Below are 22,685 nucleotides of genomic sequence, written 5' to 3' on the forward strand. Positions count from 1 at the left end.
AGCCTTCTTTACCATGGTGGACCAAACCCTTTCAAGACAGATGTCAAAATAAACCTCTCCTCTCTTCAATTGGTAAGGTCTGTGCTGGAGCACCTGCCTAGCACAGGCTGGCATAAACCCTGTGTCTTCTGCTGGGATCACGAGAGTCAGTGGCCATATCCAGCTCATCATATAGTTCTTTTATCAAGGAAAGTAAACATGTACTTACTCCCCAAACCTAGCAAAATGCTTAGTACAGACTAGCATACTCTCAAGAAATGACAATAAATCACAAAAATATAGAAAATTTATCATAATTAACAATAAAAAAAAAACAAGCCAAAACAACAACAACAAAATCACTTAGTGATCTAGGTACAAAATCTAAGTTATGTGTCAGTTACCGTGAAGTAACCCGGACTTACATCGCATAAGGCGCCATAGCGAAGGATGGACAGTAAGGAGTGCACATGGCTCTCACTGGTGAAATACAATCTGGTACGGACATGCCGCTCAGGAGACAGAACACCCCTAGAATACCTAAAGTTAGAAGCAGACGGTGTGAAAATATAACCACATAGTCAAAAGCAGACCAAACATGAAAACAATGTTATAAAATGGAATTGAATCTTATTAGAAGAAAGCCCCATAATAAATCAATCCATCATTCCTCAAAGATAGTCTTCTAATTAGAACAAACTAAGCTCTCTGAGAATAGTAAAAAAAAAAAAAAAGCAAAACAAAACAAAACAAAAACAGAAATAAAAAAACATACAAATAAACAAAATGCACACAAACCCTCCCAAAACACAAATGAATCAAAAACAAACAAGAAACACAAAACAGCATAACTTAAGTTCACTGGAAAGAGATGAACTTAGTTTCTCTAGTAGCAATAATAGAGGTACTCAAAGGAAATAATGCTGCCCAATGGGGTTGACTGAAGGACAGGTAACTGATGAACAATTTCTTCCTATCCCCTTTCCCACACTGGCACCAAACAAAACCTTGGTTGAGACTAGCACAGGGAATGTGACATAAAGTCAGAACGTGGGTAAAGCCTAGACTGTGATACTGAGGTCAGCTTGCACCATAGACAGAAGCACTATCTCGGGGATGCAGGTCATGACAGAGCATGTGCCTATGGCATGTTTAAGTCTCAACCTTCTCCCTGCCACAACCCCAAGAGACTTGCTAAAAGGTCATTAATAGGACTATCTAAGTAACCCTATTTCCATAATTTATCAAGTGACACACTCTTGACGTCTATATAAAACCAGGAAGTATTTTAGATGTGAAATACACAAGACTAGATGACTATAAACATGACTGCAGCTCTACAGTCTCTTACACAGGATGGAGTTTATTGACAGTGTCATCATCTTGTGTCCTCTGAAGATCCGATCGAATTTTTCTAACTAGTGGAGTACAGTAGCCTTTGGCAATCTCCAGTTTTTCAGCTTTAGTTATACCATATTCCTGAGCAGGCAAAAAGTTAAATTAGGAAAAAAGTCAGTATCAGCAGATAGCTAGATCATCAGGCAACGAGACTAATATTACCAATAAAAAGCTCATAATATTTCAAATTTACTTAATATAAAAGTTAAGAGGCATTTCTAGGATCTTGCAAACTATCTTTATCCAGTAGTGAGTACTTTGAAAGTGATTTTTACATAATAGAATATGGAAATTAACTCCCAAGGGTAACTTACCTGAGGGATAACAATATCTGCTAATGCTTTTGAAAGTCTATATAGTTCCATTGTGTTTTCTAACTTCAGGGAACCGTTATGCTGAACGTCGTATTTGATGCAGTCATATATGTCGGGGATCTTACTAATATCGTATCTTCCGTTCTTTGTTTTAAAGTCTTTCTCCAACTTGGACCATCTACGCAGCATGAGTTCCAGCGTCTCACTATGGTAGAGCTGAATATCTAAAATAACATACAGTCTTCAGTATATCCAACCTAACAAACTGATTGAAAATATATCTTAAAATTTATTTGTACTCTATCGTAGTTCTCCCTGGCCTGGAACTCCCTATTTCTGGCTCAGCCTCCAATGCTATGATTATAGCCATGAGACTCCATGACTGTCTCCCTGTAAATAAAAAACTTTAAAGAGAAAAAGGCAGAGCTCTAAGAAGCTAGGAAGTACTACTATCCACATATACCATTAGCAATTGGATGATGTTAGGTTTGGATAAGTACTTAGCACAAGTACTTGGATTAGAAGTCTGACATGAGACATTTTCTATATATTACAGATTTTGATAAGAATGAAAAGAAAAACACCAAGAAGTACAGCAAATCTCTCAATTAATATGCTTTCTATGCTAAAATTTAAATACTTAATTTTCCTAAATTCCTGTAACTAAACAGAATAAGCAGACTATCTTTTGCAGAAAATAACTCTTAGATATTAAAAACAGGTCAAATGGCTCATTTTTATCCCCAAGAATTCTAAGGTGTCAACCACTGACTTCAAACTGATCTTGGAGCCAGAGTCTTCTGCTTCTTTGTACGCAGCCTGTATTCTGCTTAACTATCTGGAAATGCTACAAACTCAATCAAATAAAAAGATACTACTGTCTTTATCTTACAATCATGGATAAATGACCATACCTAGTTATTACTTCTTGATGGATAAATATCTAACTCATACTACTTATACTCATATTTCAAAACAGAAGATTGACATCATAAGATTCATATACTTTATTTAACATGTTTAGCAAAAATGACAGTAACTTCTGTTCTACATTTTAAGAAATTACCAGCTGATTTGGGATCTTCCATCCGATGTCTGATTTGGGAAGTCAAACTTTGAATCAAGGAATACACTTTGTCACAGGTTTTCACTGGATTTTTAATTAAATGCATTGATTTGATAACAGAAATGCTTCCAGATGGAGTCAGCTACAAATGAACAAAGTAAGTGTTTTATATCAGGTTATGTCCCACTATCAAAGAGAACAAACACAAAATTTCCATACCTGGAAAAATAATTATATTCTATGCATTTAGATATTTAATATACAATAATACCATCAACAGGAATGTGAACATTCCAGACATTCATGTTAAAACTATTTTAAACTTTAACTACAATTAGATTACCTAAAGAAGATGAAGTACCTAGCATTTGAAGGAAGAGGACTCAATCATAGGAAGGCTGGTTGCAGAACTCAAACTGTTAACCACTATGCTATTATCCTTTGTTACTGAGGTTTTTCCAATTCAACAGGAGCCATTAATGGTTCTGATTATACATTCAACTTTAAAAACTTACATTGGCAAGATATGCAGCAAGTTGAATTAGTTTTCTACAAATACAACAAAATGCAAAGAGGAATCGCACTTTCTGTTATAGTGAACTTGGTATTTGGGACCAATGTAACTGCTGGAGGTTAAGTGAAACTTCATGGAGAAAAGTAATTGCTATTCTTTAAAGCATCTAAGAGACATCAAAGTCAATAAGAGTCATAAAAGAAAAACAAAATGGCCAGGGATCAAGAACATGAACCTAATGTTAAAAGATGGCTTTGTTTGTATTAGAGATGTTTGTGATTCTAAAGAAATGCTGAGAAGAAATATAATTCTGTTGAACTGAGAGCACCAGGTTCAAATACAGTCTAGGTTTCACTAAGGTAAAAGATGGTAAAAAAGCTTGTACGTGAGATTCACAACAGAAAGGTGCATCAGGAGGAACCACACCAAGCAACAAACTATAGTAATTAATCAACTGGTTGGCTGAGAAAGATGTATTTGTGAAGCGGATCTAAGACAATACCAGAATGATCTGCCCACAGGTATAGTAGAAACAAAAATCTACACTGACAGTAATGTGTCACACAGAGAAGCCATCACACGGAGAAGGGCTGAGCATGGTATCTCTGCAGCAGTCATGTGCTATAGAACACATATGCTGGGTTAATGGGACTCCCTGTATGTGCCATTCCATAAGAGAGAAGAAGAACGCTGTACTAGAGATTACTGATGCTTCAGTACATCATTAAAATGTATCTTATAGAAAACATAGGGCAGATCTCATATGGGTAGTGCGTATAGTTAATGCAGGCCAGATGTGAGAACCTTATCAGATCTATTAAAGGGTCATTTTTGGTTGTAAAAAAAAGATTCATATAGAAACAAGTCTCCCAACTAAGAGACATTCAACATTAGAAACTGTCACTGCTCAATTCTATCTAGACTTAAAAACTAACACCATATATCTCCAAGTATCCCATAATAACATTGCAAATCCATCCCACAATCCGCATTTATTTCCCTGAGATCAAGAACAGATATAGAAGAAGGAAAGGCGTGAGGAAAGGGAGGCAGCGCAGGGCAGGGAAGAGGGAAATTATAGATCTATGCTGTTATAAATACATGTAAAACTGCGCAGTAAAATACTGGCAAGCCAAGCACAACAGAACATCAAAAAATTATATACCATTATTGCATTGTGAGGTGAGATTTATCCTTCGAATGTGACCACGGGTCAACATATGTAAAAAATAAACAGCACAGTACACCAACCTCAGCAACTCACCCCTGTAGAGGAAGAAAAATCAACCAAAGAGGGGTATATGCAAGGGTTTGAGAGAGGAAGGAGAGGGGAAAAATGATGTAATAAGATAATCTCAAAAAATAAGAGAAATAAGCCGGGCAGTGGTGGCGCACGCCTTTAGTCCCAGCACTTGGGAGGCAGAGGCAGGCGGATTTCTGAGTTCCAGGACAGCCAGGGCCACAAAGAGAAACCCTGTCTCGAAAAACCAAAAACAGGAGAGAGAGAGACAGAGAGAGGAGAGAGAGAATAAAAACTATATAGCCCCTTAACAGTAAAATCTCTATGATTTTGGTAATGGAGGAACTTATTTTAATATACCAAAGGCTGTGTCAGAGTAAGTCAGCCAGCATCACACTGATCAGGACAAAGCCCAGGTTTTTCTAAGAATCAGAAGATGGAGATAACCACCACTTTCCCACTGTCAGCACAGTGCTAGCAGACTTACTTAGCCAGATCAATTAGGTAAAAGAAAAAGCAAAGCGTGAGCTCCAAATAGGTGAGGAAAGAGGGAAAGTTATCCTTCTTGTAGATTACATTATCCAGTAAGCAGAAAAGCCCAAGACACCATCCACTAAGGCAGGTGCACTAATGACTTAAGACAGCAAGTGCAACTGCCCTGAGAGCTGAAGGAGGAGGCTCTCAAGGGAAAGGAAAACTGAAGCAACAAAGTCAATCCTCCTCAAGAAAAAGAGAAAAAAACAATAAAAAACAAAACCAAAACCACTCCACAGAGACTGAAAAGAATGCTAAACCTGATAAATCCAGGAAAGCTGCAGGACAAGGTCAAGATACATTAACCAGGAGCATTTTGTGTTATAATTAATGATGTGACTAAGAATAAAACCAAGAAGGCAGTCAAGTTCAGAGAAACAGACATGTAAATAACACCTCGGAGGACTACCGACGACGTAGACCAGTGACAGAGAGGCTGATGAGGAGAGGGAGAAGGCACAATGCTGTAAATCAGAACTCCACAGACTCCACATACACTGCGGAGAACTCAGATGGAGTCAGAACAACTTCTGACACAGACCTAACAGACAGGTAGGTGCTGACCTATTCTTAGTTTGTTAATTACAAAGGTCACACAAGAAGTTTCCACAGGATTTAGTAGTACTCACTATTTAACAGTACTTACTGTTTAGTACTAACTTCACAGTATTTAGAATAATTTTGAAGTAGCTGTACACAAATCCTTCTCCCCAAGTAGGGAAGGAGTTCCTTGCTAATTTTTTCATCATTCTAGCATATTACTGACAAGGAAATGAAGATTCAACAAAAGTGAAGAAGACTGATGAATTCATGACTACAGATGCCAAATTTCAAGCCATAAAAATTAATACCATATAAACTTTATATTATAAGTTGAGATTATTCTAGGAACAAAGCATTTTCATGACATTAACTTAGCAAAAAAACCAAACAAACAAAAAACCCAAAAAACCCACATATAATTTCATTTTTTTAAAAGGTAATTTCAAAAGCAAAACAACAACAACAGAAGCAGAGAAAAAGTCAAACCTAATAGACAAGTACTAAATCTTCCTCTGAGCGAGTGACCAGAAAAAAAAAAATGCAATTTTAAGGCAAGTGTGGTGGTGTACCCCACCAGTCCCAGCCTCAGGGGGCTCAGGCAGGAAGACTGCATGCTCTTCAAGACCACCAATAAGAATTCCTTCTGTCTAATAGAACTGTAAGTATCAAAGCAAAGCAAGAAAAAAAAACTATAAAAACTGAGAAATAGCTCAGATTAATGGTATATTAATATTAAAAACTATACTTCTATATCAAAACAAAGAACAAACATTTTCTTTTCTTTTCTCTTCTTTTCTTTCCTTTTGATTTTTTGAGACAGGGTTTCTCTGTGTAGCCCTGGCTGTCCTGGAACTCACTCTGTAGACCAGGCTGGCCTCAAACTCAGAAATCCGCCTGCCTCTGTCTCTCAAGTGCTAGGATTAAAGGCATGTGCCACCACTGCCCGGCAGGAACAAACATTTTCAAGTACTGTCACAGTCAACTGCATTAAAAATACCATTTACAGCAAATATGGTGACAAAGTGTGGGACAGAAACTGAAGGAGGGGCTGTCTGGAGACCATTCCACCTGGGTATCCATCCCATGTTCAGTCACCAAAGGTAGATGCTGATGTGGAAGTCAGGAAGTGCATGCTGACAAGAGCCTGATATAGATGCCTCCTTAGAGGTCTGTCAGAGTCTGACATATTCAGAGGCAGATGCTCACAGCTAACCATTGAACTGATCATGGGGTTCCCAATGGAGGTGTTAAAGTGAAGACTGTTGGAGCCCCATGAGGAGAGTAACAATGCCAACCAACCAGAGCTCCCAGAGTCTAAACCACCAACTTGGGAGGACATAGGGAGGGATCCATGGCTCCAGCTGTATATGTAAGGGAGGATGGCCCTGTCGGGCATAGGTGGGAGAAGAGATCCTTGGTCTCATGAAGGCTGGACACCCCAGTGGGTGGGAATTTGAGGGTGGGGAGGTAGGAGTTGGGGGGTAGGTAGGGGCATATCCACAGAGAAGCAGGAGGAGGGGTGAAGGGATGGGGGTTCCTGGGCGGGGGGGACTGGAGTAAGGGGATAACATATGAAATGTAAATAAAACATCCAATAAAAAAAAAAAAGAAAGAAAAAAAAATACCATTTACCTCAGCTGAAGTAAGAATAGGAAATACTACACAGTAAATTGATTATCATTGAAAACACTATTTAAAATCTTAAGGGATCTAAATAAATGTGCTATCAAATTTTTACATGTTATGAACCTGCCCAAGATATGTAAATAAGATTTCATGCAAGCTAAATAAAAATCACAGTAATATTTTTAATAAGCTTACTGTAAAGCTTATATGGAAATTTGAGACATCCCCAAAAAAGAGGAGTCTGTGTAGAAGGCATAGGGCTTTATACGTTATTAGTACACAATGGTCAACGGACAGTGCAGAGGACGGAACATAATGTCCAGCTGATAAACACTGTTGCAGGAGGGTAGGAAGAGATCCTCTTCAGACAGTGCTAAATAAAGCTGAAACAGACTTTCACATATTACTCTCACACCCTACAAAAAAAATCAATTTCTGTATCAAGATTGGTAAGATTTTATCAATAACAGTAACATAAATAACAGAGGGGGAACGTCTCTCACTGAAAAACAGGCACCAAGCAGCTAAGAAAAAAAGGACAAGATATTTAAGAACTCACGACAAAGAACATCTGAGCAGTAAACTTGAAAGAAATGAAAAGGGATATTGTAGGTTTACGTTCCAAACCGAGCATCAGCTAGCCTGAGACTCCTGAGCGAGGAGCATGTGATGCTATGGCAGCTTTCAGACTTTGAGTCTTAACTGGCCCACACTTTGGAAAACAGTTGGACTTTACCCAGTAATACAGAATGAGCACACCATGGTTTACATCTTCACTCAGAATACATCTACAAGAAACAGGATGTTCATGCCAGCAATAATTTTAACAGCCTTACATTGCAATCAGTTGAATGCATCGTAAACTACAGGATCTTCATAAAATAAAATATGGTGCAGCAAAGTAAATTCTGCAGGCCGAGTAGGGTTGGCGATGAAAGCCTACAAGGTATGATTGGTTTTAACATTTCTCAAAGGGTACCAAACAATCAAAACCCAAAAAACACCACCCAAAACAGACGTGTATGCACACACACACGTGAAAGAGGGAGAGAGAACAGAGCAGAGACCACAGTCACATAGGCTATCTTAGCTGAGTTACCTCAGGTAAGACGACCCACTGAAGAAGCGGGCATCACCTTTCCTGGGCTATATAAAGGGGAGAGAAGTTTCAGATAAACAAACATTCATTCTTGTCTGCTTCTTGACTGTGACAGTAATGTGCCCAGCTGCCTCAAGCTCCTACTGCTGTGTCATCTCTGACGCAAGGGGCTGGAACCAAATGAAACTCTTTCTTCCTTATTTTTGTTGGGGCATTTTATCACAGCAACAGGCAAAGTAACCTCAACAGGATCACAAAGCATTATCATGTGATTCTTTACACACAAAGTATGCCAGCACTTCAAATAGACTACTACACAGTGGAGATTATTAATGACCCGTGTACAAGTGGAAATACCAAGAGTCCAGTTGAACTTGCCAGGCACAGGCTGAGGGGAGAAGCGCTGAGACCTACCTTCTCGTAGTCTTCGGCTGTAAAATCTCTGTCTTTTTGAAGTATTTCATGGAGCCTCGCTTTCACACGCTGCTGACAGCTACTCAAAGAGTCACTGTCACTATCCAAAAGGCCGTTCATATTTGCACTTTTCACCATCTGAACAAGAATGGGGGTAAGCTCTCCTTCTAGAGCCAAGAGACCCTAAGTACAAAGAAAGAGTCAATGTTTTCCACATATTCAAAATCACAGCCCATCCTAGTAATTTCACAAGATGCTAAATGTTATCATGCATAAGCTACTCATCATAGGTCAACTTTACTAATACTGTACTTTATCTTTGTCAGCAATGGCTTGATTTAAGATTTATAGCAATTATAAAGCGGCTTGTACCTTTGCAAAAGCAGCTGCAGTCATCTGGACCCGCCCTTCATCAGAGGCATATATTTTGAGGTCATGTCTGTAGGTGCTATGCAGTCGGAGTAAACCACAACCAGGAAACCCTGCATAATCTCCTGAAAACAAATCCTCACATCACTTAAGCTATATTTCTGTTTTGCAGTACTTCTACAAATGCTTGAGACTATCACAAGGTAAAGTGTACAGATATAGTCAAATGACAGTGCTTACCTTGACCTCCAGGGTACATACACCTAAAAGCTCTTCCCAGCTCTTCAGCCTGAACCCTGCCTGCAGGGGTCAGTTCTCCTCCCCATTTTAGAACCAAAAGTAAGGATGGCTCCTCTCTTCGGTTATCTAAGACAGAGGTGAGTGATTAAATAAATGTTATCAAGCATAATAACATTTAAACCAGTATCTAAACAGGTCTCAGTATTGACCTTTAATCTCAAGATTAGCTCTTTAGCCTGAACCCTGATTTGTATTATTACATCTCTCCCAGAACATTTTTGATCAAAAGCACTGATATAAGAAATAAACCCTATTGCTCTTGATCATGGAGATGATTGGAAATGTTAAACACATAAAGTGAAACATTCAAACTTGTATTTATATCTGAGGTAGTCAGAGCTTCCACACAGGCTGGTATAAGGAGGTAGAATGACAGCTCTGCCTTGCTCCAGTCACCTGCTTGTCTTGGGGCAAAGCCTCTTGAGAGCAGAATTAAGGTTAAAGCACAGGACAGGTGCTCAAGTTTTCAATACGCATTGCGAACTACTTTTAAAAGGTGTGTCTATTTACATGTTTTCCAGCAGACTGATAAGCTAACACTGTGTATGCTCACTCTTGATTACCAGTTTAAAAAGGAAACTCAGAAGAAAGCATTCTGCCAGTAAGACAGGCTAGAGAAACCAGTAGGTGTAGAACATACCTAAGCCAAACATCTGAAAGTCACAGCTCTCGCAAGCTTGAAAAGCTAACATGATGCAGCAAATTCAAATTCCTCACAAGGAAATTTTTCCCATGTACAAAATCATTTCAAATATGGGATAGTTATCTTCAAGACACATGTAAGGTACATACGAGACCTACCTCTAACACACATACACACACACACACACACTCACACATTCTGTATTATTGTCCTGTATTATTAATATTATGCATGAAAGAGCTGCACGAATCATTGCTTTTCTTTCTGGATTTTATGTATTAGGAGACCAACCTTATCTAGGTAAATAAATACTGGACTTAAATTTAAATTTTAGAACAAAATATCAAGATACTTTAGAAACACATTGGCTATGTATACTTTCCAATGTTTTTTTTTTTCATACATTTCGAGGTTTTTTCCTGTATGTGCTGTCATCTCCTACCAAAAATGGATAAAACAGGATCTACTAAGTTGTAGGTAAAAGGCTTTCAGAAATAACCCTGGAGAAAAGAGTCCTGAGGAGCTTAAAAAAAGAACAAAATTCACTTTTAACTTAAATTTGAATAAAAAGCCAAAACCCCCTTTTCCCAGACCACTTGTAGGGAAATTAGAAATGGTGGGGCTCACAGGGAGGGAGGGATACAGAGTGGGGCTGGAGGACAATAAAGGGAACAGAGGGTACAAGGGACCGGATGGGAAGTGGGGCTCCTTATTGAGGGAGGTGGGCAAAATAACAAAAGAGACTCTGAAAAAGCCAGTCATCCCATTAGCAATTTACACATACCCCACAAAACCTATCACGCATGTGATTCCATGTATAAAAAAACATATAGAGGGAACTTTTCTCATCTGGGCTGATGGTGCTCCCTCCAAGAACCAAAGAATACCCAACGAAAGCCTCAATATTAGACAGGAGAAGCCTGCTTTTGATCAGCTGGCCAATGCTGTCTGATAGAGTCCCAAAACATATAGTCTAGTGCTGTTGTCTTTGGTTACTGCCCCAGAAGAAGGTCCTGCATGAACTTCAGATGCAGGGCCTAGAGACTACTAGGCTGGAACTGATCTGAAAGAGCCATCCTTAAGAACTAGCTTTCATGATACAGAAAGCCATGCAAGCTTTCCAAAGAGTGAGGCAACCAACAGTTCAACCAGGTATGACGCCTATGAACTACATAAACAAGTGGCAATGACCCTAAGGGTGCAGTCACAGTCACAATGATCCTAAGGTTAAGTAACAGTAACAATGACCCTAAGGGTGCAGTCACAGTCACAATAACCCTAAGGGTACAGTCACAGTCACAATGACTCTAAAGGTGCAGCCACAGTCACAATGACCCTAAGGGTGCAGTCACTGTCACAATAACCCTATGGGTACAGTCACAGACACAATAATCCTAAGTGTGCAGTAATGGTCACAATAACCCTCAGAGTGCAGTGGTGGCATGCATACCGTGGGAGTAACCAACAGCTTTTTTTTTTTCCTTCAGTGTTTTCTGTTTTCTTTTTTTTTTAAAAAAATATTTACTTTTTTATTGGATATTTTATTTATATTTCAGATGTGATCCCCTTTCCCCATTCCCCCACCCACTCACGAACCCCCATCCCATACCCCCTCCTCCTGCTTCTATGAAGATGTGCCCCCAGCCACCCACCCACTCCCACCTCCCCACCCATGAATTCCCCCACACTGGGGCATCCAGTCTTCACTGGACCAAGGATTTCCTCTCCCACCTATGCCTGACAAGGCCATCCTCCATTACATATACAGCTGGAGCCATGGGTCCCTCCCTATGTGCTCCCAGGCTGGTGGTTTAGACCCTGGGAGCTCTGGTTGGTTTGGTATTGTTACTCTCCTCATGGGGCTGCAAACCCTTTCAGCTCCTACAGTCTTCTCTCTAACTCCTCCATTAGGAACCCCATAATCAGTCCAATGGTTACTGTGAGCATCCACCTCTGTATATGTCAGGCTCGGCAGACCTCTAAGGAAACAGCTATACAGGCTCCTGTCAGCATGCACTCCCTGGCATCCATATCAGCGTCTACCTTTGGTGACTACATATGGGATGGATACCCATATGGAACAGTCTCCAGGTGACCTCTCCTTCAGTTTCTGTCCCACGCTTTGTCTCCATATTTGCTCCCTTGAATATTTTGCTACTCTTTCTAAGAGACCAAAGCACCCACACTTTGGTCTTCCTTGTTCATGAGCTTCATGTGGTCTGTGAGTTGTATCTTGCATATTGTGGGCTAGTAGCTAATTATCAGTGAGTGCATACTATGTGTGTTCTTTTCTAATTGTACCTAAGGCCTGCTCAACTTGAGGGATAACATGACTAGAACTAGGAAACAGAGCTAACTATTCTGTGCTAGTGAAGTCACAGTTAATGGAGGAGAATCTACAACCACTAATTCACTCAATCAGCACAATCCCTAACAATGATCTATAAACACATGTCCTTATATCCACAGATAAGTGTAGTTCTCACCCTCAATCAAGTAATCTCTTCTTTGTAGAGGATAGAAGCCACTACAGAACTCCACAACCAATCAAAGCAGAGTTGTGGAGCCCATTCCCCAATTTATGTCTACAAAGCACTCCCACACTGTAAGAGAACACTGAAGAAGAGAAGGCAAAGGGATTGTAAGAGCTGGAGGCTCCGGGAGTCAGCTGTGAAACTGTGTCTCCTAGTAACTGCAGACGCTATATCTACAAAGTCTCACTAGCATGGCTGTCCAAATCTAAGCAGAACGATGATGATATAAATGAATAGAGAAGGCTGAACGTGATAAGGCCCAGGAGGCCTTGACCCTATAAAAGCATGCAGGCAACTGAGTGGAACTGGGAGTGGGAGATGGGGTCCTGGATCTCCAGGGAAAAACACACCAATTGGTTGTCCAGTGCCAAGTGGTCAGCCCTGAAAACACACATGTAAGAATCATTGTCCAGATTGAATGGTTTGTATTTAGAGAAAAAAGAGGCCATGAATTTGAAGGAGAGTGGGAAGGGGTATTTTGGAAAATTTGGAGGAAGGAAAGGGAAGGGAGAAATGTAACTAAATCATAACCTCAGAAACAAAACAAAAAGTATCTTTATAGGGGTAGAAGCATAGTTAATAAAATACTGATTTTAGTTGTTTCTTTAAGCAGTACATCAATCCCAAAGGTTATTGAGCAGAAAATGGCCCAAGTTACCACTATAGTATAAGTTATTACATACACATAATTGCAATAGGGATTAAAAATGATATACCTTCCTCCTCACTGGACGTTTTCGGACAACCATGAGGGAGGTAGGTCAACTGGACCTTACGGTTTATTCCCGAAAAATGACCATACCTGAAAAATAAAATGTCGATTAGAGCGTAATACATTAATGAAGTATTGACTGAATTCCTAAAGAAAAACTAAGATATACAGATAAAAACTAGTTCTCTTCTACTGCCTTGGTGGATTCTTCAAAAATAACCTAGCAAACATAAATCAGTAACAACAGCCGACCATTTAGGAACTGTTTGATAAAAGTCAGACAATTCTGAAGATACAGGGCACAGACAGGCAGATACATATGGGAGCTGGCCTGTGTGAGGAGAGCTGGGAGAAGCTGGCGTGAGCAGAGCTGAGTTACTGCATTCATGAACTCACAACAGCCATGGTTGCCGGCACAAGATGAAGCCAGAGAAAATTCTGTGTGTTGGGGGGTGGGGAGGGGGAGGCAGGGAGGGTACTCTGCAGGCCCCACCATTACTGAGGCTATTGCTAGATGACAGCTTCTGGGGACAGAGAATCATTCTTCCTGCAGAATACGATCATGGATAGGTCTCTCAATCTTCTGTAGATGCCACATAGCCACGCACACACACACAGTTGGCACTAGTTGGCCTTAACAAGAATCATACAGTTAGGAAGAGGATGTGTTGGTGGAGGAGGGAGGGTGGTTGAAGGGGGAAACAAGAAGTAGCTATCATAACACTTTATTGTATGCATATAGGAAATCCTTAAACATAAAAAAAAAGTTTTAAAACAAAGTACAACTTAAGTATCATTACAGAACATAAGAAGAGAAGTGGTTACCCACGTAAAGCTCGTAATAGAAATACTGATGGGTATCAACTTCTGAATAGAGAGTTTAAAACTGTTTAGCTAAACAGGGCTGAATCTCAGATTCAGTTTGCTATGTGATCTTTAGTCTAAGTATTCAAGAAGGTATAAGTACAGGGCTGTTTGCTTTCTCATTGAAATTAACATTGGAAACTAAAACAATAATTCAGTATAATAAAATATTTTGTCACATAATCCAAACAAAGGAACTGTATTGTAAGGAAGAGGGCCAAAAGAGTTACTCACATCTCTAACACGGTCTTCAGTTGTTCAAGTTTTGACTTGTTTTCTTCGATTTCAGAGTCATTATTTTGCCCCAGCTCCATGAGAAGCTGCCGTGCAATATCCAGGACTTCCTATGCATGTTAATAATGAGTGTAAATTTTTATATTATATAGTTTCACCATAAAAAAATTAAATGCAACATACATTAAAACAAACAAACAAATAAATCCCAACGACTACCACCACCACAACAACAAAAACTTGCCTGTAATTGTTTTGGCTTCTTGAGCTTTAACTTCCCTGATTTATATCCATCACACTTTTCAAAAAGATCAAAAAACCTTATAAAAGGATAGAAGACAGTTAGTCATTTGCAATAACTAATAGTACTGATATGAAGCTGAGAATGTTGTACACATCTATAACCCTAGCATTCAGAAAGCTGATCCAGTACTATCATCAGTTCAAGGTCAGCCTGAGCAACATAGTAAGACTTTATTAAAAAACAAAAACAGTAAACAAAAGCCCTCACCAAATAGTCAACCAAATAAAATAAGAGATATAGGAATAAGGTCTTTGAATATAAGATCGGTATTTCTTCTTTTAACTCAACCTTAGGTTTCCTCCACTTTGTCTCCCTGGCAAAGAATCTTGTTACATTTTTCCCAGTCAGCATCTATCTCCTTGGCTCAAGTGATCTTCCTGCTTCCATCTCTGAAACACAAGTACATGTGTTTCGTGGTACTCACTGCACTTAGCATCTGCTCCTCTTTTTCTGGTAACACTCAATGCAGACCTAAACCATATCAAACCAATACCTACTTTGAAAATGTGTGCACAAGGCAAGCAGCACCCCATTAAAAACAAAATAGTGTCTGTTGTCAATGCATCAGGTGTCAATACATATTTAATGGCTCAGGCTTCCATATCAAACACTGAACAGAAATAATGAGACCTTTCTACAAATGTGCTTCTGGAATGCTGAGATGTGTTTCTCACAGTACAATGTAAAAAAACAAACTAAGAATAAGTAGACTATATTTATGATGATGAATGAAGGGCAGGTAGACTGACAGTTACAGATATACCCACAATAAATTTTAGATGCTAACACACCCAATATTTTAATGAGTTTGTGCACATTCAGTAGTTTAAATATTTTCACGATCAAAAGAATAGTACGTAAAACTATTGCGATCCATCACTCAGAAAAGCTAAGGCCCCACCTGAGCAGAGCGTTTGCCTCAGACTCACTTCTGATGCCTCACTTCCATTTTCATTTTCTGTTTCGGTGTTCGATCCCCATGTCGTATCACGGCTATGACACATCGAAGTTCCATCCTATAGTGACAAAAGAAAAAGAAAAATACCTCTGGTCTTAATTCCCTAACATCAAAGGTTTCTTTTGACTTAATTTTGGAAGACCAAATCCTACAATAGAAGAAGCCAGAGAGGAGTGAGTCATTTTTATATAGTACTCCTTCTTTTTCAGAGGTGATGACCGTAACCTGGGATAAAGTACATGGACTCTTAACCTGAGCTTCATTATTCATTAGACATCTGCCCTGAAGAATTATCAACAGAGACGCCATTAATCAAAGCAAAAAGCAACTGTTATATGATGGCTGCCATATCTGTATGCTTATATCTTGTTATCTAAGAAAAACATTATTATAATTCAACTTAGAAACATATTTAGCAGTATGCTAAAGTGAAGAGCTATATTTCAATTTTTAAAGTGCAAACCACTGAACACATCCCAGGGGCATCCACCCATGGTCAGGCCTCATTATATGGTTCTATACTTGCTCAGGCATGGTTCTTAATGCAATAGTCTGAGCTTTAGTATATCCTTGTAAAAACATATCAACTCCCCCATCTTCAAACTGAATCATATGAAAATACATAGAGTAACTAATAGTCATTCAGAAATAATTTTTTACCATAATAAGAGAAACTAATGTGGAAAGCATAAGGAATTTCTGAATGAAAACTGAGTAACTGAAACTTACATAGTTCCAGAGGTAGTTGGTACAATTGGAATATCTTCAGCTTCTAATGGTATTGACCAGGGAATATGAAACTGTGGTGCGAGCTCCCGCATTACGATATTGCTTTAAGACCAAAAGAATTATTAAAAATTAATTAATGCAAAGATAGATATGGGTATTTAATTATGTCATGATAAAGAAACATAAGAATTTAAGTCAAACTATCAAATGGTTATATTACCCTGATTATGTCATGATTATGTTATAGTCAAGTCCTGATCATGAAAACTTAGATATCTAGATTGAACACGTTAACAAAATGCCATATATTTGTTATTAATTTATATAGTTTGAAAATAAAATGTGTTGCTTTAATTACGTTTCCAGTTAGATTTTTTTATTGTTCATTAATTGTCTATTAAATACTTATTATGCTATTTTTCTTTGTGTCTGTGAGATACTGAGCATGGAAACCAGAGCCTTGTGCACAACGTATGCCATCACTGACCTCGATCTCTGACAAAATTTTTCTAAATATGATAACTTCTACCAAGCCATTAGTATATTTTATTAATAAGAGGATTAGTGAAAGATGCTTAAATAATTGATTTGAGGGCTGAGAGACTTCTTAGTTGGTAAAGTGCTAATCTTGCAAATATGACATCCTGAGTTTGAACCATACAATGCTCAGCTTAAAAAACAGAAAAAGAAAAGCCATTTGTGTAGTGTGTATTTCTGGAAGCCCAGTGCTGGGAAGGCAGTAGGAGTTCCAGGCCAGAGAGAGACCAGGAGATCCTATGTCAAGAAGCAGTGGATTGTAGCTGAGAATGATGCATCAGGTTGTGCTTTCATCACCACAAGCTCCTGCACACATGTGAACCCTCATGGATACAGCCATCTCTACACAGTGCACACAAACCCACCCTCCCTCTTTTCCTCCTTCCCCTCCTCTTCTCGTCTTCTCTTTCCTCTTCTCATTTTCTCTCATACATACATATTATCTTTCTTGTATCTTAGCATGTATTTATGCTAAATTAAGTAAGACACCCGTGCCTTCAATTTCTCTTTATTGACAAGCTCATGCCTTTGAAGTGCAGTACAAAAACTGACTCTAATGATTTCCTCATATCTGCTGAGAAAGTCTTAGAGATACTTTTTGCTTTATCAATCTTCTAAATCAAATGATATCTAAAAATGGCATTTCTACACATATTTTCTTTTCTATTTGTTTGATTATCTTATTAGAACAGCAAATAATGAACATACAGAAAGAAGTCAAGGAAAAACATCCTAAATTTCAAAGTTTATGACTCAAGTATCTTATTTTATGAACATTTATTTTATGTTAAGTAGGTTAACAAAACACGTCAAATACAATTACATAGGAAAAATGGAGGAATGTTGTATCTAATAATCCTATCTTACAGCAAAATCCATGATGTGAAATGGTTAGGAATATGTTATTAATTAAGCTGTCCTCATAACCTAAAGCACAACTCAGAATCTGGCACAATTTACAGGTATCTTATCAATATGGAATATTACCCTTGAGTGATTAAAAAGCTCCCATGGCTAACACGTGCACAAAGGCACACAGAAGTATGGTGGTAAATGCTTACCCAAGAATTTTTGCACAGTCATCATAGTACTTCATAGAATTTTTCACAAAACTGAAGCCATTGACATCACATACATAGGACTGTCCATTGGCGCGTAACAAATCAAAGCCACAAACTGTTTGCTATTCAAAACAAGGTAGAAATTTTAAGGTATCATTGGAACTACTATGATTCTCTATTCTAATTTCTTAAGAACAATATATAAAAATGTTTGCATCACAAAAAGAAATGGTTATAAATAACCTTGAGTACTCTGAACACGCATTATGTATTCCATGTGATTATTCCCTTATCATGAATAATATTAGTCTTTGGAATCCACGTACAATAAAACAGTTTATAAGAATGCATAACAACTTATCTACAGATTATCATTCTTCACACAAAATTACTACACAGAAGTAGTTCTTTTATTAATAACCAATAATATAATTAGCTTATGTTATCCATCTAGGATAGGCCTTCTCCAAAAAGATAAAATGCATCCTTCAGTGAATGCAGGTTGCAGTACTTCCACTTGAATATTTAGTCTATACTAGTATTTAGATAAATTAGTAGCATACAAGAGAGAACAGACAAACACAAAAAGCAAAGAGGTTTCTTTAAAACATATATAGTATTCACAGAAACAAGTTTTACTATATATTAGGTCAAAGGACAAAACAATGAAGAACATTTTTATTCAAATAGTACTTTTAACCTTTTTTATGAAAGTAAAAAGTATTTATCACCAATTTTAAAAAAAGAATATGTCAGGCACTACCACTAAGTATACAAGTTAGTGGTATTATTCTGTAACCTTAAGTTTTGAGTAAATGAAGAAGATTTATTACTTTTCTATAATACACAAAGAACATGCTGGAAGTGAGGAAAGTGATGTTAGCCCCCCAAGAATGCCTATACATAGATGTGAGTTCATATATACTAACTGCATCCTCAGCTTCCTCCTCTAATCATAAGTCCAATAATGTCTAGCACCCAAAAGGAAAGCTTAGGATACAAGGGTCTGCATGACTTGCACAGTATCTTACCTTAAAAGCAAGGCAGACTTTCCATGCGATCAGCTTCTCCCGTGCATTGAGAATAACAGGGTATCTTACTTCCTTCCCTTCGCTGTCTCGTTCGACTTTGCCATCGAGAGCTGGAGACTTTCGAGCTTCAGCATGAGCATAGTCTGGACCCACGGTATAAACCTTTCATAAAATTTAAATATATATAATTTATATTGCCAGTTAAATATATAACCAGAAATTAATCAATTCAAAAAAAATATCTATTTAAAATAGTTCAGATGCCAGATTATTAATAGGCATACCTTTGTATTTTACATGCCAGGATTTTCAATATATCAGAAAAGATTATACATAATTACTTACACAGCATAATGAGACTTTATTCTCTGTACTGAAGTACAAAACTGAGCATCATGTACTTAAAATGTAAAGATACAATTCTTAAATTGTAGAAGAAATGTCTACAAGACTTTTTAAAGGGTGTGGAATTCATCTTGTGAGAGAACAAGGAAAGGCATTTTTACAGAGGTGATAAATAGAAAGGACAGAGAAATGAAGCAACGCAAGGCATTCTGGGAAGAGAAAGGAATTCAACAGTATAGTATGTACTGTATTGATTGGAATGGCATGTGTTGGAAGAAATATCTTGTATGGCAGTCTTATGAACATGGACATTATCCTGTGGCCAATGAGAATCTACCAACAATTTTTAAAGGGCAAGTTCAAGATGAGATCTATAAGTTTAAAAAGAGCAGCCTCATCTAGACAGGCAGGCTGGGGAAAGGTAAGCTTCCTCGGTTACCAAGTGCAATGGCATTTTTGTATCACATTACCATTACCAGAGCCACATATCACTGACATTGATCACTGTTTGGAAACTGGTAGCCACTAGGATGCTCACCTAATCTGATACTGTCCTAATCATTAGCCATTAGAGTATCATATGCATTTAAAACTTGACCTAAACATCTTTATAACATTCACTAAAATCTGTCATCTTTGCAATACTGGGTGTTTTACTTTTAAGCCTTAAAGAACACTGTTCTTTAAAAGGAGTTCTTGAACTTCCAACTGTCAGTGATATTTACCATACAAAACAGAACAAGAAGCTGGACTTCTTAGAACAGTGTTAGACTGCTTGCCTACCTCACAGAAGGGCCTATATTCTATCCCTAGTACCAATAATAACAACACTGAAAAAGGCTAAATAGTTACCTTTCTCTAAAATAAATGGTAACTTCAAAATATAAACTAAAACTATATGGTCTCTATGATTTATATGATCTTAGGATAGTTAAATGTGTGAGTTTTTGATCTGACAAAGATGATGCCACAATGATTTACTTCCAGCTGAAATTATTCCTCAGATTTCTACTTCTTCTGGTTCAGTGACAACACAGTATCATTCTCTCTCATGAGCTGGACAGCAGCAGTTAGATGTAGCTTTTGCCAGTCAGGTAATTACAAGTGAGCAGTAACCATGTTCTGCATGCAGTGCACCACGCATCGAAGCTATGATGGTCATGAGATTATGTTTATTCAATGTATTCTCAACCAAGAGCAACTTTTCTTTCCTTTTTTTTTTAATGAAACTGGGTATGTAGAAAAGGTTTGCCTGAAACTCAAGATCCTCCTGCCTCACATCTGATTGCTGAGATTCTAGGATACACTACCATACGGAGTTTTGAAGTTAACACAGAGTTTATCAAGACATGACTCAGTATTAGTCAAGGAGCATCTGTACGTCATCCTACCATGCCATAATCCTAAATACATCCTACCTTAACATCAGTACCATCCGTAGGCATAAATTCTTCATATATATATGACCCCGTTTTTCGCACGTTGCTTTCTGGGGAATACACACTACTTCTACTGCCAATCTAGAGAGAAAAGATATAGCCATTAACATAAAATCAGGGAGGTGCCCTCATTTTTATAATACATCTAAAATGTAACCTTTACTTGGCAGTATATATTCTCTGCTGTAGTTGTTTCTTAAACATAAAAGCTACATACAAGCATAAAATATAATGAAAAAAAAAATCAAGAGTACTGGCTGCTATTCCAGAGGGTACAAGCTCCCAGCACCCATATCAGGCAGCTAACAACAACGTATCTGTAACTCCAGTTCCACGGGATCTGATGCCCTCCTCTGGACTCCCTCAAATATATGTAACACACACACACACACAAGACGCACACGCACAAATAAAACCAGTTGAGTCTGTTTATTTCTGCTACAGAGCTTCCACTCTATATACAACACTTCACTCTATAGTTATGTCTAGGTTGTTTGCCAGGCTTCTTGCATAATCCAACACTGCTGCTTTAAACACTCTTACAACGGAAACAGGCCACATTTGTAGTTATATTTCTAAGAAACTGCTAGGAGGTTCATGTTTATTCATATCTGTACTTAGACAGACACTGCCAAATCTTCTAGAAACTATGTTATCTGAGTCTCACAAACAAATATATAAGCTGGCCTAAATTTCTTAGTCTTATCTGTACTTGGTATTTTTAACTCTCTAATATTTGCCACTATAATGGATATTTAAAGGGCATTTATATTCTGTTTTAAGACATATTTCTATTTTACATGCATTAGCGTTTTGCCTGCACATACGTAAATGCACCACATGTACACAGTACCTGTGAAGGGCAGAAGGCAGCAAATCCCCTAGACTGGAGTTACGGATGCTTGTGAGCTATGCTGCGGGACAGCAACAGTTAGATGTTCACAAGTGAGAGTAATCATACCCGGCTTGCAGTGCACCACACAACGAAGCTGTGATGTTCATCAAGCCATTGTATTAAGTGTATTCTCAACTTTGTCTTCCTTTTTTCCCTTTGAGATAAAACCTACTGGGTCCTCTGAGACAGCAAATGCTCTGAACCACTGAGCCATCTTTCTAGCTCTTTGCTTACCCTTACCATACAGAACTATGACTGTCTGAGCCCACCTCTAGTCTTGATACATTACTAAGAGACTGCATTCCTGCCAATGCATGCTGGATTAGGCTTATTTCCCAACTACCCAATTAAAAAAAAATCACTGTCATTCCAAAAAGTAATATAATATCATTATATTTCAGATCCGATTTGCATTAATTTTATTATGGGAACAATTAAGTATGCACTTACATGAGTAAAATTACCAATATTACCTTTGTGAGATCTGACAATTTTTCCATATAATTTCTCTAAAAGGGAGCATATCTTTAAGTCCATTTCTAGTCTGACAGAAACACAGGTGGGAGACTGAAGACACATTCAGTACCTTTCTTTGGATTCTGAGGGCAAGAATTTTATGTAACTACACTTTCTGTGGTGGTAGTGTGGGAAACGTCCCGCACAGAGTCGGGTATTGAACACTTGCTGCCCATTGGTATTGATGCTCTGTAGATGTGTGCAGGCTGGCTGGAGGAAATGCCTCCGTGGGGTGGGCTTTGAGAGGATAAACCTCAGGCAGGCCATTCCAGTCAGAGCTCCACTTCATTCTTGTTGTTAGAGATATGAGCTCTCAGCTATGTTCCTGTCACCACAGCCATGACTGCAGCTTGTACTAGGTCTCTTCTGCCACAATGGGCTCTTACTGCTCTGGATCCCTAAGTTTGCTTGAACCATGGTTCAAAGAAAGTCTTCTTTCCTTCCTTCCTTCCTTCCTTCCTTCCTTCCTTCCTTCCTTCCTTCCTTC

The 22,685-nt window shown here is 38.3% G+C and overlaps 1 protein-coding gene across 4 annotated transcripts in view; it reads right to left on the reverse strand.

Moving 5' to 3' along the window:
• The window catches only part of Ppip5k2 (diphosphoinositol pentakisphosphate kinase 2), a 63,650-nt gene that overhangs the window by 24,430 nt on the left and 16,535 nt on the right, over nt 1-22,685 (reverse strand). For 3 of the 4 annotated variants that reach the window (XM_028755678.1, XM_028755677.1, XM_028755680.1), the window contains exons 7-21: nt 20,767-20,868; nt 19,004-19,165; nt 17,973-18,094; nt 16,375-16,476; nt 15,617-15,703; nt 14,628-14,703; nt 14,384-14,493; nt 13,290-13,375; nt 9,337-9,462; nt 9,100-9,221; nt 8,728-8,910; nt 2,758-2,899; nt 1,692-1,915; nt 1,331-1,458; nt 405-519 (exon numbers count right to left, since the gene is read on the reverse strand). In XM_028755678.1, coding sequence (XP_028611511.1) covers nt 405-519; nt 1,331-1,458; nt 1,692-1,915; nt 2,758-2,899; nt 8,728-8,910; nt 9,100-9,221; nt 9,337-9,462; nt 13,290-13,375; nt 14,384-14,493; nt 14,628-14,703; nt 15,617-15,703; nt 16,375-16,476; nt 17,973-18,094; nt 19,004-19,165; nt 20,767-20,868 — 1,887 coding nt within the window. The remainder of the gene's footprint in view (nt 1-404; nt 520-1,330; nt 1,459-1,691; nt 1,916-2,757; nt 2,900-8,727; nt 8,911-9,099; nt 9,222-9,336; nt 9,463-13,289; nt 13,376-14,383; nt 14,494-14,627; nt 14,704-15,616; nt 15,704-16,374; nt 16,477-17,972; nt 18,095-19,003; nt 19,166-20,766; nt 20,869-22,685) is intronic. The other variant, XM_028755679.1, reaches the window with a different exon arrangement.

Source organism: Grammomys surdaster, unplaced genomic scaffold (assembly GCF_004785775.1).
Source record: "Grammomys surdaster isolate TR1022 unplaced genomic scaffold, NIH_TR_1.0 126076, whole genome shotgun sequence".
Taxonomy (NCBI): Eukaryota; Metazoa; Chordata; class Mammalia; order Rodentia; family Muridae; genus Grammomys; species Grammomys surdaster.